General features: G+C 43.9%; 1 protein-coding gene across 2 annotated transcripts in view; it reads right to left on the bottom strand.

Annotated features, from left to right (window-relative positions):
* Window positions 1–17355, bottom strand: part of tap1 (transporter 1, ATP-binding cassette, sub-family B (MDR/TAP)) — a 68442-nt gene that overhangs the window by 37617 nt on the left and 13470 nt on the right. For both annotated transcript variants that reach the window (XM_084337452.1, XM_084337453.1), the window contains exons 3-6: window positions 13300–13495; window positions 9933–10047; window positions 4629–4759; window positions 4139–4344 (exon numbers count right to left, since the gene is read on the bottom strand). In XM_084337452.1, coding sequence (XP_084193578.1) covers window positions 4139–4344; window positions 4629–4759; window positions 9933–10047; window positions 13300–13495 — 648 coding nt within the window. The remainder of the gene's footprint in view (window positions 1–4138; window positions 4345–4628; window positions 4760–9932; window positions 10048–13299; window positions 13496–17355) is intronic.

Raw genomic sequence — 17355 nt, 5'->3', positions numbered from 1 at the left:
CACGAAAGCAACAATCTATCCCGCGTCTAGAGCTCTGCGCAGCCCTAGCAGGAGCGCAACTCGCCACGTTAATCCAACGTGAACTCACCATTCCGGTGCAAAGAACAATCTTGTGGTCAGACTCCACGACAGTACTCACATGGATCCGGTCTGATTCGTGCAGATACAAGGTCTTCGTGGGAGTCAGAGTCACAGAGATTCAAGATTTAACAGAAGTAGCAAGCTGGAGGTATGTGGACACAAAACACAACCCAGCTGACGTCATCACCCGGGGAATGTCCCTGGATGACCTCACCCGTCACAACCTATACAGTGACGGGCCAGAGTTCCTCAAGCTCCCGGAAGAAGAGTGGCCTACACCCACCCCACGGGAAGCGAGTAAAGAGGAGGCCGAAAACAAGAAATCTATGTTCTGTGGATTGAACACACTCGTCTCCACAGACCCCGACATAGACGATTGCCTCACCCTAGAGAGTGCGCAGCTAAAGACATTCCTGTGGCACCACCCAGAGGTTCAGCTCACTACTGACATTACTGCAGCTGACTACGAAGAAGCAGAACTTCTTCTACTACAACGAGCCCAGAGAGACTCGTTCCCCTATGAGCTAGACTGTCTACAGGGAGCAAAGCCCGTCCCATCAGACAGCAGACTGCTCCACCTAGCCCCCGAGAGCGACGCCCATGGTCTCATCAGAGTGGGTGGTCGTCTGCGGAGAGCTCCAGACTTACCGGATGACGTCAAGTACCCGATAGTCTTAAACAGCCGACACAAGGTCACAGAGCTGATCATAAAGAAATACGACGAGGATGTGCATCACGCCGGGGCAGAGAGAGTCTTCGCGGAGATCAGACGTCGTTATTGGATACTGCAAGGGAGAGAAGCAGTGCGGCGCTTCCAGCGAACCTGTCTAGACTGTCGTAAGTGGCGAGCGCAGCCCAGTATACCCCGGATGGCTGACCTACCTCCCTGTCGCCTCCGACTCGGCGACAAGCCTTTTCACTCCACCGGTATGGACTGTTTCGGCCCGCTGTATATAAAGAAAGGAAGAGGAACCGAGAAGCGGTGGGGTATTGTATTCAAATGCATGACCACCCGAGCGATGCATATAGAACTCCTTCCAACCATGAGCACAGACTCATTCCTTATGGCCTTCCGAAGATTCACATCACGGAAAGGCAAACCGTCTATATTATTGTCTGATCACGGGACAAACTTCAAAGGCGGAGAAAGAGAGCTGAGAGAGAGCTTCCAAGCTATGGGCCCAGAACTTAAGACCCACCTCGCTCCATCCCAGATTGAATTCCAGTTTAATCCCCCGAACGCACCTCACTTCGGTGGAACTTGGGAACGAGAAGTACGTTCAATAAAGACAGCCCTGTACGCCGTGCTTGGGGCCCAGACCGTGGCGGAAGAAGTCCTAATGACAGTCCTCACGGAGATCGAGGGAGTATTGAACTCAAAGCCCCTCGGTTACGTCTCAAGTGATGTAGCAGATGTCGACCCAGTCACCCCCAACACACTCTTGATGGGGCGGCTGGACCCCGCGCTACCACAGACAATGTACAGGCCTGAAGAAGCGAACGGCCGAAGAATGTGGAGGTACAGTCAAGTATTGGCTGACAAGTTTTGGAACAGCTTCCTACTCCACTATCTACCGTCTCTACAGACCCGCCAGAAATGGGTGAAAGAGAGAGACAATTTGACAGAAGGAACAGTCGTCATGATTATCGACCAGTCACTACCCCGAGCTATGTGGCCGGCTGGCCGCGTAAGCAAAGTGATCACCGGTGCCGACGGAAAGGTCCGAGCAGCCGAAGTGCTCGTCCAAGGGCGGATCTACACCCGACCCGTGGCGAGGCTAATAGAACTGCCAAGGCTCCCCGATACTATCGATGACGACCATGACCCCATGACTTTGTGAACTGACCGTCCCCTCACAACAGACATTGAGTAGTGGACAGTGCGGTTAATCTGTCTCTGCTTAGCTAATTAGGTGGGACTAATTAGGGGGCGGCTGTTACAAAGGATCAGATTAAACCGAATATATATATTTATTTATTGATATATATTGCATAGTATTTGTATATCGTTTGATATCCCTTGTATATTCCTTGTACATATACACGGAATATCCCTTTAGCCTACTACAGACCATAATATTTCATTCTCCTATTGGACAGCGGTCCACCGGCGCCAGGGACCGGCCTCCGGAGTCAGGTTCAAAGTCACCGTCAAGACATGTCTGGACATGCCCGGCCTTGCCCAGGGATACGCGACAGAAATGAGATTGGCACTAGTTTGTTCACCGTGCATATAAATATGGCGCAGGTGAATACAGAAGTATGTTACCCAATAAGTTGAAGCCTCACCCACGATACAACGTGCGGTGAAGTATGGCCTGTTTGGCCCCAGAATAGAGCATTGAGACTGCGTGCGAATTAATAACTGAATTGTCAGAGTTTGGCGCTATACCGTCGAGTGCGACATATTTCTATTAAGTCAATAATAGTCTATTTGTGTATAGTGTATCGTGCGGCTAAAGTTCTACGGTGACCAGCATCTCCAACGCTTCCTCGTATTAGCTAGAGTTCTTATCCAGGCTGGGCTGCTTTCATTGCGCTTTCACCCGAGGAGACCTAGACGAGAGCCGTGTGGACATGTACACTGGATTGGTCTACCCGACGACTACATAGCCCTTTGCGGCTGGAATATATTTGCTTTGGTCCTGTGATTTATGGAACGGAGAATCGCCGACGCCTGCACGTGTTGGATTTACCCCGCTAGGAGCCAAGTCGAGTCGGCGCCTCAGAGAGCCTGAGGCCGGCTAGCTTTCTTCACTGTGGAGCTACAGTCTACGGAGAACAGCTGTATTCGTCTGTGGATCAAGAGGCTATTGCACCGGCTCCTGTACCTGGAGTCTCCTTAGTCATCGTTGACCAGACTCTCTACTACCGACAGATCTTCTACCCCTGCTGGCTTACAACCAGGGGGACTTCCAGTATCTCCCGCTATATATATTACTAGTGTACCATAGATATAATTCCCTAAGATTCAGGTTGTATAATTACCTCCTGCGTAACCAGAGAATGGACATTCATTGTTGATTTGCCTACGCACATTCCTTTGCCTTACAAGTGCATTCAAAGTATAATATAAAGTATATTATGTACCTTTTGCTCCATTAAATACTTGATTATACCTTTGTGTGGAACCGATTTCATTGTGGGAAGTGTTCATCATATTCATATATCGTGTACTGTATGGCCAATAATTAATGTACATAAAGCGGTAGTGGTTTAATGATACCATACTTATCAATACAGTCAGGGAATTGTACCCCTCAGTTACAAGAGACGTGTAGCCTATTTATTTATTTAATATTTTATTTATTCATTTTATTATTATTATTTTATTTGTTGCCATGCCTAAAATAATAGTCAAGCATAGGGCTAACACATTTTCATAAACAATATCATTTTTTGTTATATGGTTATAATAAAAGCTTTTCTATACATTTGTCTGATTGATTGATTGAAAACGTTATTAACAGATTGCAGAATGGGTACAATACAGTACAGCTCAATACAACAACAGTGCTAAGACTGGAGGATGAAGACCAGAAAAAGACTTTCGGCTTTTTTACATAAGGGTCCTCCATTTTCAATTCATCAAAAAATTTAGAGACATACAAATATACAGTAGTTTCATTAAAAAAATTAAATATATATATATATATTGACTTTTTTATTTTTTTTGCCACAAATATCCCGAAATCCAACTGTATTGACCTGTAAAATTACTAATAGATCATGAATAAAAATGAACGTGTTACTTTAATAATTTTATAAACATTCTGATATGAACAAATATCTTCGAGGCTTTAATTGCATGCATTCAATTATTGCCAACTGAATCAGTGCAGTGCCATATTTGAATATATATATATTTCTTAAGTATTGAAAGTAACTAACTTGAATGAAATGTTGTCAAACCACAGTTACAATGTATGATTTTATGATGCCTCCAGTCTTTGCCGAAATAACAGGAATTTGATTGTGCTACAGTTAGACTGAATCGTTACCGGCCCCCTAACCTAAGATTGTATCAACTCAGGTTATTGAGAAGTCAAATGTGCACCTGATGGAAGTGTCCAGTCAGTTTGGGGATGACGAAGATGAGAGGCAGTCCCATGAATGTGAAGAGAGAGAGTTTCCAGGACTGGCTGACCATGAAATACAGGAGGAAGATTAGACGAGCAAAGTACCACATGAGTAGACTCAGCTGCTCACTCAGGGCCTCGCTCATCTGGTTGGTGTCATCGGTGATATGGGACACTATCTCACCTAGAATGTGAAGGAAGTACGGTTCACTGTTAAAGGAACATGCCAACATTATAGGAAATGCTTCTCCAGAGTCTGACAAGAAGATAGATACCAATTTCCTCTCTGTGCGTTCAGGAGAAAGCTATCCGGCTGCAAGCTAGCCTAGCTTAGCACAAATGAATGGAAGTGGATACGGATCAGCTAGCCTAGCCATTGGCCAAAAACACCTCTAGAGTTTTAAGCTAGGCTAGGCTCTTTCTATGAAGCCAGCCCATAATGCGTACGGTCATGGTAAGCAGACTTGCCTGTCACAGTGGAGTCGAAGAATGCAATATCCTGCTTCAGCACAGACTGGAAGAGCAGGCCCTGGAGCGATGTGTGCACACGGCTCATGGTGGTGTTGTACATGAGGTCACACACAAACTCCAACACAGCACTGGGGAGAGGGGGAGGGAGGGGGAGAGGGGGAGGGAGGGAGAGAGAGAGAGAGAGAGAGAGAGAGAGAGAGAGAGAGAGGTGGATGGAGAGAGAGAGAGAGAGAGAGAGAGAGAGAGAGAGAGAGAGAGAGAGAGAGAGAGAGAGAGAGAGAGGTGGATGGAGAGAGAGAGAGAGAGAGAGAGAGAGAGAGAGAGAGAGAGAGAGAGAGAGAGAGAGAGAGAGAGAGAGAGAGAGAGAGAGAGAGAGAAAAAAAGGGAGGTGGATGGAGAGAGATGGAGGGTGAGAGAGAGAGAGAGAGAGAGAGAGAGAGAGAGAGAGAGAGAAAAAAAGGGAGGTGGATGGAGAGAGATGGAGGGTGAGAGAGAGAGAGAGAGAGAGAGAGAGAGAGAGAGAGAGAGAGAGCAGCAGGAGGACATAAGAGGGAGTACAGGTGAATGAACATAATTAAACATTGAAATGTTTAAAAAATTAAAATAAATCTATACCAAATTATCAACCAAGCACCCTCAGAAGTATAACCCAACTGCGTATTGGCAATAAATAAATGGATGAGTAAAAAACGTCCTGAAACTGACAAAACAGAAATTCAAATGATTTCAAAAAGAGAAACGTTAATTAAGAACCTGGGAGGATTAACCCCTTGGATAAAATCTGAGGTCACAAGTCTTGGGTTTATCATAGATTCAGAACTGAACTTCAACTCCCATATAAACAAAGTGACCAAAACATTGTTCTTTCATCTCAGAAACATAGCAAAGGTACGACCATTTATAAATCAAAACAATGCCGAGAAGCTAATTCATGCATTCATATCTAGCCGGTTACACTACTGTAATGCACTTTTCACAGGTCTCCCTAAGAAAATCACAGAGAGACTCAGCTCATCCAAAACTTTGCAGCCCGACTGCTAACCAAAACCAACAAGAGAGAGCACATTAGTCCAGTCTTAACTACTTTACACTGGCTTCCTGTAACATTTAGAATTTACTTCAAGGTCCTCCCCCTTACATACATTACAAACCTAACTACATTGCCAACACTCTAATGAATTACATGCCAGCAAGAACGCTGCCACCATCAGCTGCTGGGCTACTAGAGGCTCCCAGGAACAGTCAAAAGAAGATTGTACTTGTCAAGTACGCCCCAAAACTATGGAACAAACTCCAGCTAAACTGAAAGCAATGTGGAGCGCTGGGCTCGAACAGGCAAGCCCAGCGTCTCCGTCATTCGCAGCGAGCGCCTTGCCCACTACGGCACGTAGCCGCCCTATATTTAGGATAATTTTAATGTTTCTGAATTAAGAGTGCCCAGAATGTTGAAAGATGCGTGCAATACTATAAACATAATATAGAAAATGCTAATTATCAGTATTTTGGCTGCACTATTTTTATTCACTTCCTGTCAAATTTGTCAGTTCTATGCTAATTTGATCTTACTACCTCTTTTTTTTTTTTTTTAACTTTGGCCATTTCCCTGGCTCTTTTATACGTTTATCGCATTTATAATTGGTCAAGTTCGACCGACAGAAGCAGGCTGAAAGGGTTCAGATGGGGGGGAAGACACTCTGGGAAAGGCACGGCTGCAGTCCGGGATTCGAACTCGCTCAGCCCCAGATCCGTGACGAGCACGGTTGTCCACGGCGCTGAAATAGCACTCGCGGTACGTGGTGAGCTACTGGAGCTCCCCTGATCTTACTACCTCTTATGCACTGTGCCGCCTAGACTCATTACATCAATACTGTGATTATTGTATTGTAAATGAGGGTACTGTAGATGAGAACTATTTTATTGCACTGCACTATTTTACTCTGTCTATTCTATTTTATTATTTTATTACTGTCTTTTTTTTTTTTTTTTATTATCTTTTTCCCCCTCCTTCTTTTTCCGATTTTTCTCCCATCCCACTGTTAGTCGTTATGCCAATTCCCAACCCCCTTCCTGGTTGTTGCGCACTTTCCCCTACTGTTGGTCCGAGAGGCCGGAGACTGTCACATGCTTTCCTCTGACGCATGTGCAGCTAGCCGGCAGCCAGCCTGGCCGCGCAGATTCTCACCGGGAGAGTGTAACGTGTGGAAGGTCGCACTACCTCTCTCCAGATCCTACCCTTGCTGAGCAGGCGCCCCGACCGAACTGTAGGGGTCGCTGTCCACAACGCCCAGGACCCACCCACGGCTCCCCTCCCCCTAACTCAGCCAAACGAGTTAGTATAGCGATCAGCCCGAGCCAAGGCAATGCTGACTCTCCGGGAGTCGAGACCGCAGCCTCTTGCATTGGTGACGAGCACAATCTCCGCTACGCCACCTGACCGCCCATTACTGTCTATTTTAAAATTGCCATGGACTCAAACCGTAAACAAAGAGGCCTATGTGTTATGTTAAAACCTAATATATATATTATATTTATAATATAAATAAAAAGTTAGTTATTATTATTTTTATACTGATACTTGGTTTTGGCCTGGTATCCGCTTGATGTCTCTATACTGATACTCAGTTTTGGCCTGGTATCAGCTTGATGTCTCTATACTGATACTCAGTTTTGGCCTGGTATCAGCTTGATGTCTATACTGATACTGTTTTGGCCTGGTATCAGCTTGATGTCTATACTGATACTGTTTTGGCCTGGTATCAGCTTGATGTCTCTATACTGATACTGTTTTGGCCTGGTATCGGCTTGATGTCTCTATACTGATACTGTTTTGGCCTGGTATCGGCTTGATGTCTCTATACTGATACTGTTTTGGCCTGGTATCAGCTTGATGTCTATACTGATACTGTTTTGGCCTGGTATCAGCTTGATATCTATACTGATACTGTTTTGGCCTGGTATCAGCTTGATGTCTATACTGATACTGTTTTGGCCTGGTATCAGCTTGATGTCTCTATACTGATACTCAGTTTTGGCCTGGTATCAGCTTGATGTCTCTATACTGATACTATTTTGGCCTGGTATCAGCTTGATGTCTCTATACTGATACTCAGTTTTGGCCTGGTATCCGCTTGATGTCTATACTGATACTGTTTTGGCCTGGTATCAGCTTGATGTCTCTATACTGATACTGTTTTGGCCTGGTATCAGCTTGATGTCTCTATACTGATACTGTTTTGGCCTGGTATCAGCTTGATGTCTATACTGATACTGTTTTGGCCTGGTATCAGCTTGATGTCTCTATACTGATACTGTTTTGGCCTGGTATCAGCTTGATGTCTCTATACTGATACTGTTTTGGCCTGGTATCAGCTTGATGTCTCTATACTGATACTGTTTTGGCCTGGTATCAGCTTGATGTCTCTATACTGATACTCAGTTTTGGCCTGGTATCAGCTTGATGTCTATACTGATACTGTTTTGGCCTGGTATCAGCTTGATGTCTATACTGATACTGTTTTGGCCTGGTATCAGCTTGATGTCTCTATACTGATACTCAGTTTTGGCCTGGTATCAGCTTGATGTCTCTATACTGATACTGTTTTGGCCTGGTATCAGCTTGATGTCTCTATACTGATACTCAGTTTTGGCCTGGTATCCGCTTGATGTCTATACTGATACTGTTTTGGCCTGGTATCAGCTTGATGTCTCTATACTGATACTGTTTTGGCCTGGTATCAGCTTGATGTCTCTATACTGATACTGTTTTGGCCTGGTATCAGCTTGATGTCTATACTGATACTGTTTTGGCCTGGTATCAGCTTGATGTCTCTATACTGATACTGTTTTGGCCTGGTATCAGCTTGATGTCTCTATACTGATACTCAGTTTTGGCCTGGTATCAGCTTGATGTCTCTATACTGATACTCAGTTTTGGCCTGGTATCAGCTTGATGTCTCTATACTGATACTCAGTTTTGGCCTGGTATCCGCTTGATGTCTATACTGATACTGTTTTGGCCTGGTATCAGCTTGATGTCTCTATACTGATACTGTTTTGGCCTGGTATCAGCTTGATGTCTCTATACTGATACTGTTTTGGCCTGGTATCAGCTTGATGTCTATACTGATACTGTTTTGGCCTGGTATCAGCTTGATGTCTCTATACTGATACTGTTTTGGCCTGGTATCAGCTTGATGTCTCTATACTGATACTCAGTTTTGGCCTGGTATCAGCTTGATGTCTCTATACTGATACTCAGTTTTGGCCTGGTATCAGCTTGATGTCTCTATACTGATACTCAGTTTTGGCCTGGTATCCGCTTGATGTCTATACTGATACTGTTTTGGCCTGGTATCAGCTTGATGTCTCTATACTGATACTGTTTTGGCCTGGTATCAGCTTGATGTCTCTATACTGATACTGTTTTGGCCTGGTATCCGCTTGATGTCTCTATACTGATACTGTTTTGGCCTGGTATCAGCTTGATGTCTCTATACTGATACTGTTTTGGCCTGGTATCAGCTTGATGTCTCTATACTGATACTGTTTTGGCCTGGTATCAGCTTGATGTCTCTATACTGATACTGTTTTGGCCTGGTATCAGCTTGATGTCTATACTGATACTGTTTTGGCCTGGTATCAGCTTGATGTCTATACTGATACTGTTTTGGCCTGGTATCAGCTTGATGTCTCTATACTGATACTGTTTTGGCCTGGTATCAGCTTGATGTCTCTATACTGATACTGTTTTGGCCTGGTATCAGCTTGATGTCTCTATACTGATACTGTTTTGGCCTGGTATCAGCTTGATGTCTATACTGATACTGTTTTGGCCTGGTATCAGCTTGATGTCTCTATACTGATACTGTTTTGGCCTGGTATCAGCTTGATGTCTCTATACTGATACTCAGTTTTGGCCTGGTATCAGCTTGATGTCTCTATACTGATACTGTTTTGGCCTGGTATCAGCTTGATGTCTCTATACTGATACTGTTTTGGCCTGGTATCAGCTTGATGTCTCTATACTGATACTGTTTTGGCCTGGTATCAGCTTGATGTCTCTATACTGATACTGTTTTGGCCTGGTATCAGCTTGATGTCTATACTGATACTGTTTTGACCTGGTATCAGCTTGATGTCTATACTGATACTGTTTTGACCTGGTATCAGCTTGATGTCTATACTGATACTGTTTTGGCCTGGTATCAGCTTGATGTCTATACTGATACTGTTTTGGCCTGGTATCAGCTTGATGTCTGATAGCAGTATCGGCATCGATGCATCCCTGGTTTCCGACAGTACCTGGCGATGGTCATCAGAGTCATGACTTTGATTGCGTGGGTGAACGCATCAGGCGTGTCTTCCTTCATGATCCAGTCAGCCATGCGGCCAGTGTATTCAGGCACCGCCATCTGACCTGTTGAGTCGTTTTTTTGTTTTAGTAACATAACTTTCTGGGGAACTTTTTAAAGGTCTGTTCTTTTGCTTTAGTATTTTTTTCAGGCATTTACTCCTACTTTACTACTTTCACTTGAGGTTTTAAGGATATCAAGGATATCCGTTTAGTCGGTTAACCAGTTGTTTTAAATTAACTGGGTAATATTTTCTTTTGATATATAATATTTTTTATACTTTTTAATAATTTGTAAAAAAAAAATTACATTTTAAACAAACAAGACAAAACAACTTAAACACATTTCAGTTCTGTGGGACATTCAGTCTCTCCTTCAGATACTCCAGAAATGGACCACCTTCCCAAACTTATCCCAAGGATTTGGATATTAACGGTTAAATGGCATTTCCTTTCAATGTTATTTTGTATTAATTTTATAGGGTGAATGTATACATTTTAAATAAAGTGAACACATGAGATAGTAATAAGCTAATGAGTGAGGTCTAGACCATTTCCCACTTGCTGCCAGTGCTAAGAAACAGCTGAGGCAAAATTAAAAGAATGAGAAGCTTGGTTCATTCATTTGATCTCGCTCTGAGAAATAGCACATTCTCACTCTAGCACCAACCTCAGAGAGAGAGAGGGAGAGGAGTCGGGAGGAATGGAGCGATGTCTCAAAAAACTTCAGTTTTACAAAGTGTCACAACTAATGGATGAGTAAATGGATGAGTTGCTCCTGATGAGCAGGTTGGCACCTTGCATGGTCGCCTCCGCCGTCGGTGTGTGAATGTGTGAGTGAATAGGTCAAATGTGAGAAACAAATTGTAAAGCGCTTTGGATAAAAGCACTATATAAATGCAGCCATTTACCTAACAGGAAATATATACAGTACATACGAGGGGGAGGGAACTGTACATTAGGAGGGGGTGGTGGGTGGGAGGGGGGGGTTCGGACATTTACGGGGGCCAGTTTCGAATTGCAGCCTCCCGTAGGTGCTCTTTGAGAGCGGTTTTGAAGGTGGGTAGGGATTCAATTTTTTTTTACGGCTGTGGGTAGGGCGTTCCACATTGATGTGGCATAATTGCGAAACGTGTTTAGTCCCTTGTTTGAGCTGAATCTGGGTTGCACATGGGAAATGGGAAGTAGGAAACATGCAAGCAACATGTAAACAACATTCATTTTGGAATGTTTAAAATGATAAATTCATATCAATAATTTTTTGGGGGGAAAAGCAATACTCCAGCTTACTCTACATAACAATAGTATCTATAGCACCTTTAACACATTCCCGGCCATTAGATTAGACGGGCCCCACTCTAGGACGCCAGCTTTTCATTACAACTTTTCACTGTGCGTCACGTTGTTTGTAGAGCTAAATCTAAATGTTATATTATAGCTATGTATCCATTGTCATTGTCAATTGACAGTATGAACCTTCCGTTCAATATGCCATAAAGAAAGAATTTTTTCATCAATACGTTCCCGTTTTATACCGTAATGAATGAGCGTTATATGGGAATGATCTGGGATCATTCCTGCAAAGCTAGTTATAAGGTGCTAAGCTAATAACGTTAAATCGATTGGCATTTCGGCCCTACACAAGCTAGTTTAAAATCAAAATGCATATGATCGGTATAATGTTCCACCATGAATGCATGAAAGGGAGGGGGGGGCGGGGGAAGTCGTTTCTGATTATTGATTACCAATAACGGCATTCATTATTACAACAACATACGCTGATCAGGGGGATGGCTATGAGAACAAGGCCTGATCAGGCTGAAATTGACGTGAAATCGCTCTTACCTGTGGCCGGTTGGATTCCAAAAAGAATTTCACAGTTATTTGATCGCCATCTGCTAGATCATATAGTCCATTGGCTGATGCCATATTCCTTTACAGCATAATGAATTCGGCGTCGCAAAAAGTATTCCAGGCGATCGGGTGAAGCCCGCACTTCAGACTAACAGAAAAAGTCCGCCCGGAGCGAATAAAATGTGACACCAAGTGTGCAACAGGGGAAACTGCATTCTCGAGACAGTGCCAATACCAGGATCAGCTCTGTGACAGTGAATAGGATATTAAAATCGAATAAAAGAAAAAACGAGTTAAACACGTATACGTGATTGGCCATCAAGCACTGGCTCCCAATCACGTATATTTATATTTGACAGACAAGTAAACTCAGTGGTAAAGGCATGTTTTTTCCAACTACGCACCATTGCCAAACTCAAAGCCCTTCTCTCCCCTGCAGACCTTCAGAGAGTCATCCACGCCTTCATTTCATCTAGATTAGACTACTGCAACTCCCTCTATATAGGCATTAACCAGTCTTCCCTGTCCCGCTTACAACTGGTACAAAACGCTGCTGCCAGACTGTTGACCGGAACCCGCAAGAGAGACCACATCACCCCTGTCCTTGCCTCCCTTCATTGGCTCCCAGTACGCTACAGGATAGATTTTAAGGTTCTCCTATTTGTTTTTAAAGCCCTTAATGGTCACACACCCTCCTACATCTCAGACCTCCTATCCCCCTATTCCAACACCAGGTCCCTCAGGTCAGCCGATCAGAGGCTCCTGACAGTCCGGAGGTCTAACCTCAAGCTCAGGGGGGGCCGTGGCTTTGCTATCGCAGCCCCTGAACTGTGGAACAGCATCCCCACCTCCATTAGGCTCGCCCCCTCGATAGATGCCTTCAAATCGAGGCTCAAAACCCACTTCTACCTACTAGCCTTTCCCGTTCACTGACTCATGCCCTGTTTTTCTATGTGTTTGCCTGTGTGCCCTCCCATAAAACGGAGTGTGATTGTTGTCTATATGTATCTTGTGTATTTACCCTCTGTACAGCACTTTGGTTGACACGCGTCATGTGAAATGTGCTTTATAAATAAATTTGATTGATTGATATATACGTGAATGGCCGCCATTGTGTTAAACTATAATAATAATAATAATAATTATAATAATAATTATAATTATAATAATAATAATAATAATAATAATAATAATAATAATAATAATAATAATAATAATAATAATAATAATAATAATAATAATAATAATAATAATAACAAAACAAGGATAATTACCTCTAGCATCTTCCTCCTTTATCTACCCATCCAAATGAAACTTAAACTTTCAATTCATTCTTTAATTTTCTTTGTCCTCCATGTTCTGTCCTGTTGAATTTGTCTTGTTATATTGTATTTAGTACACATTTTGTGTATGTCAAGGGTCAAAGGTGTATGTCTGGCCGACACGAGTTGGAGGCACACTTACAACGAGAGGAGAGAACAACGAGAATGACCACGGCGACAAGGCGCCCTCGATAGGGCCACATGTATCCCATCAGCCTCCAGACGGAGGCGCCGGTGTCCTCCTTTGCCTTCTCATTGGTCCTCCTCGTCAGAAGAGATGGGGTGTAATGGCTCCAGTACAGCCAGGCCACTGCTGTCACCCCATAGCAATATAACAGCTGTAAAACAAATGGTTCTACTTTCAGTTTCTACCTTGTTACCCTGTTCTCCTCCAATTGAGAAGTTTTAGTATATTAGGCAACAAATAAAAGGAACAAACCAACATTAAGGGAATGCGCGCCGCTTACCGTCTTCTCCAGAGTCAGACATGAAGATAGACGGCAATTTCCTCTCAGTTCAGTACAAAGTGATCCGGGTGCAAGCGAGCCAATGAATGGAAGCAGATATGGACCACTGTCCTAGCTGTTGGCCAAATACTGATTTTTTATTTATTTTTTTATCTTTTTCCCCCGATTTTAATACTGAGTTTTAAGCTATAGGCTAGTGCAGGGGTTCCCAAACTTTTCAGGCCAGGGCCCAGAAAATAAGGCGTCAGGCTTTTTTTTTTTTTGTCAGGTGACTGATTTTTTAAGCCAAATATCACTTCAATCCTATTAAGTTAGTTCAAGTTAGTTATTCATTTATATGTGCTATTTATGAGAGGGCTAACTTGTTGCAAAATAATAATGATAATAATAATAGCCTCATTAAAATACTATTGTTGCTTCGGTTGTTTTCAGCGTTTTATGTGCATAATCTGTTATTTAGTTTGAAATGTTCGTTGAAATAAGTAGATTTTTCGTTTTTGTTTATTTATTAAGTTAATATAAAACCATATAGTCACATTTTAGAATACAATAGAATAGAATTTTAGAATACAACTAGAAACACTGTCCTGGCCTGCTTCTAAGTTCAGTGGCCTGACAAAAAAAAATAATAATAATTTTTATTTTTTTTTAAATCATCTCGCGGCCCACCCGTGGCTGCTCGCGGCCCACCTTTGGGTCGCGACCCCGACTTTGGGAACCACTGTGCTAGTGGTCTGTATCTGCATCCATTAATTTGTGCTAAAATAGACGAGCTTGCACCCGGATAGCTTTGTACTGAACGCACAGAGAGGGAATTGGTATCTATTACCACATCTATTGGTCATATTATTACTACTGGTCTGACTCTGGAGAAGACAGTAAGTGCACTTCCCATAATGTTGATATGTCCCTTTTAAAGTGTGTGAGAGTACTTTTACTTGAGCAGAGGAACCATGAAATGGTTGGTGAGAATATATTTGTTTATACCAGGGTTTCATAAATCATGGTTCAGGATCCCAAATGGGTCTCAGGCCTATTTCCGATGGGTCCTCACGTGATAAAGAGGACTAGTCCTTATGGACCTGGGCCGGTCCAAGACAAGAAGATATTTGCTCAATTTGCGTCCCAGACTAAAACATTTAAGAAACCATGGTCTCTAAATTATTACTACGTCAGTATCATCTTTTAAATAACTCTTCAAAACATACTTAGTTTCAAGTTTTGTTTTTATTTGTCACATATAAGGTACATGTACATTATTACAGTGAAATGCTTGGTTTTGTATGAGCCCTATACAAAATATACAATATACAACTAAAGTACAAACACAAGTACAAAATGCAGACTTTTTAAAATGCAAAATTAGGTTTATTCGTTTATTTGTTCTTGTAAAGTGCTTTGTAAGTATGTTTTGAATGCTATATAAATAACATTTATTTTCCTTTATTATTGGAGTAATTTTTTTTTATTTTTTTTGGTAAGAATATAGGACAGGCACATATAAGCACAATGCTGCAGTCTGTACCTTTTTCAGTCACTGTAAATAATCAAATATTGATAAATGATTATGTATATTGTACTGTGTGTGATGACTGAAAAAAATAAACTACTACTACTACTATTGCAAATATTTTGTTTCCATTGACTTGGACATTGTTGTCAGTCGCTGCCTTCATCTCCTTCCTTCTTCCTCTCGTCTTCACAGCCTAGAATATGACACGCCCACTGATGATGTCATGGTTTGCAAGGCAAAACCAAACTTTTTTTGGCTCCAGCTGAGAACCAACTTTTCAGGTTCCGAAACAATACATTTTCAGTCTGAACGCCCCGGCCGGTTAAAAACTAGGTTCCGGAAACGGCAGAGCCCGGCCGGTGTGAACGGCCTAAATGTAACTCAAGAATTATCTTAGCTTAGAATTTGCCACATTTTTCAGGATAGATTATATAATTCAGTACTTTTTCAAAGTGTGGTTCATGGATCAACACGTGAATCTTGGGGAAGATTAAAATGGGTCCCCGAATTTTCCTCCGGAGGTATTGTGGTGACTCACTTATCACACACAAATGGTGCACATTCACTGGACTTGAGGAGCGGAGGAATGCTCCTTTAAGCCTGGGGATTCTGGGAACGGGGTGGGTATTTGGTGACGTATATTATGTCACCTGTCAGCTGGCTGCTGTCACTTTCAAGTAGTAACGTTAAACGTCTCTGCACTCTTGTTTGATGTATGTAATTTATGTTGGGAAGTAAAGGAAAGACTCGACTACCGTCTCCCGTTTCATCCTTTCTTGCGATCCCACATTGGTGACCTGAAGTACGTGAATATTACATCATGACGGACGGAGAAGTGAACATTATCTACGCCGCTGCAATTAAGTTACCCGACTTCTGGCATCACAGCCCTCGACCCTGGTTTCAACACATTGAAGCTCAGTTCGAGTTGAGAGGAATAACACAGGATGTTACGAAATATTATCATGTGGTAGCAGCATTGGATGCCCAGACGCCAGCCCGCGCTATGGGGCTGCTGGAAGCCCCGCCAGCTGCCGGCAAATATGACGCTATCAAGGCATTCCTTTTGCAATTATTTGAACTATCGGAAATTGAAAAGGCGGATCGTCTATTGTCACTTAACGGCCTCGGCGACGGCAAGCCGTCCGAACTGATGGACAGGATGCTGTCCGTTTTGGGCTCGGCAGATCCCTCTTTTTTGTTTAAACATGTTTTCATGCGTCAGCTCCCAGCGCCTGTGCGCACCGCCCTGGCCAGCTCTCCCGTCTCCTTCACCAAGGACTACCGCGCGCTGGCTGCCGAAGTGGACAGGATTTATCTCGCCAACCGGTAGCAGTTTGTGCATGCGCTGCTTCCAGCCTACCACCCACCTACCCACCTAGTGGACGCTGCGGGCGCCGCTGCAGCAGTGACTGCCCGTCGCCAGGGTAACAGTGGATGGTGTTATTTCCATAACCGGTTTGGCGCCAGGGCCAAACAGTGTCGCCCACCGTGCAATTACAGTGACCAGGGAAACGCCAGGGCCAATGCTCATTAACAGCCATGAGCGTTGGCGGAGGCAGCAGGCTGCTATTTATTAAGGACACCTTATTTGGCCGGCGGCTACTAGTCGACTCGGGCGCGCAACGCAGCATCCTGCCTGCTACAGCTGTGGACACTATGACTGGGGGCCACGGTCCCCCCATGGACGCTGCTAATGGCACGCCTATACGTACCTACGGAACCCGGTATGTAGAGGTGTGTTTTGGCGGGCGCCGTTTCGGGTGGGAGTTTGTCATGGCCGCTGTGTCAGTTCCTCTCCTCGGCGCGGACTTCCTGTGTGCGTTCAGGCTGCTAGTGGACATTACAAACTGTCGCCTGATCGATGCTGTCTCCTTCGCTACCTACCCGTGCACGCTGGGAGGGCCAGGGACACTAGGTCTGTCCAACATGCTTGCTGCTGGGGATGTATATCAGCGCCTCCTAGCGGAGTTCCCTATCCTCACCACGCCTACATTTTCCTCAGCAGTCGCTAAGCATGGCGTGGAGCACTATATAGCCACTGTCGGTCCCCCGGTCTATGCACGTGCTCGGCGCCTTGACCCAGCTAAGCTCTCCATTGCCAGGGAGGAATTTGCAACCATGGAACGCCTTGGAATTGTGCGCCGTTCTGACAGTCCGTGGGCCTCCCCCCTGCATATGGTCACTAAGGCTGATGGTGGGTGGCGTCCCTGTGGCG

This window comes from Notolepis coatsorum (genome assembly GCF_963971535.1).
Source record: "Notolepis coatsorum genome assembly, chromosome: 20".
NCBI lineage: Eukaryota > Metazoa > Chordata > Actinopteri > Aulopiformes > Paralepididae > Notolepis > Notolepis coatsorum.
The sequence above is the reverse complement of the archived record's forward strand: the minus strand, read 5'-3'. Positions and strand labels throughout refer to the sequence as shown.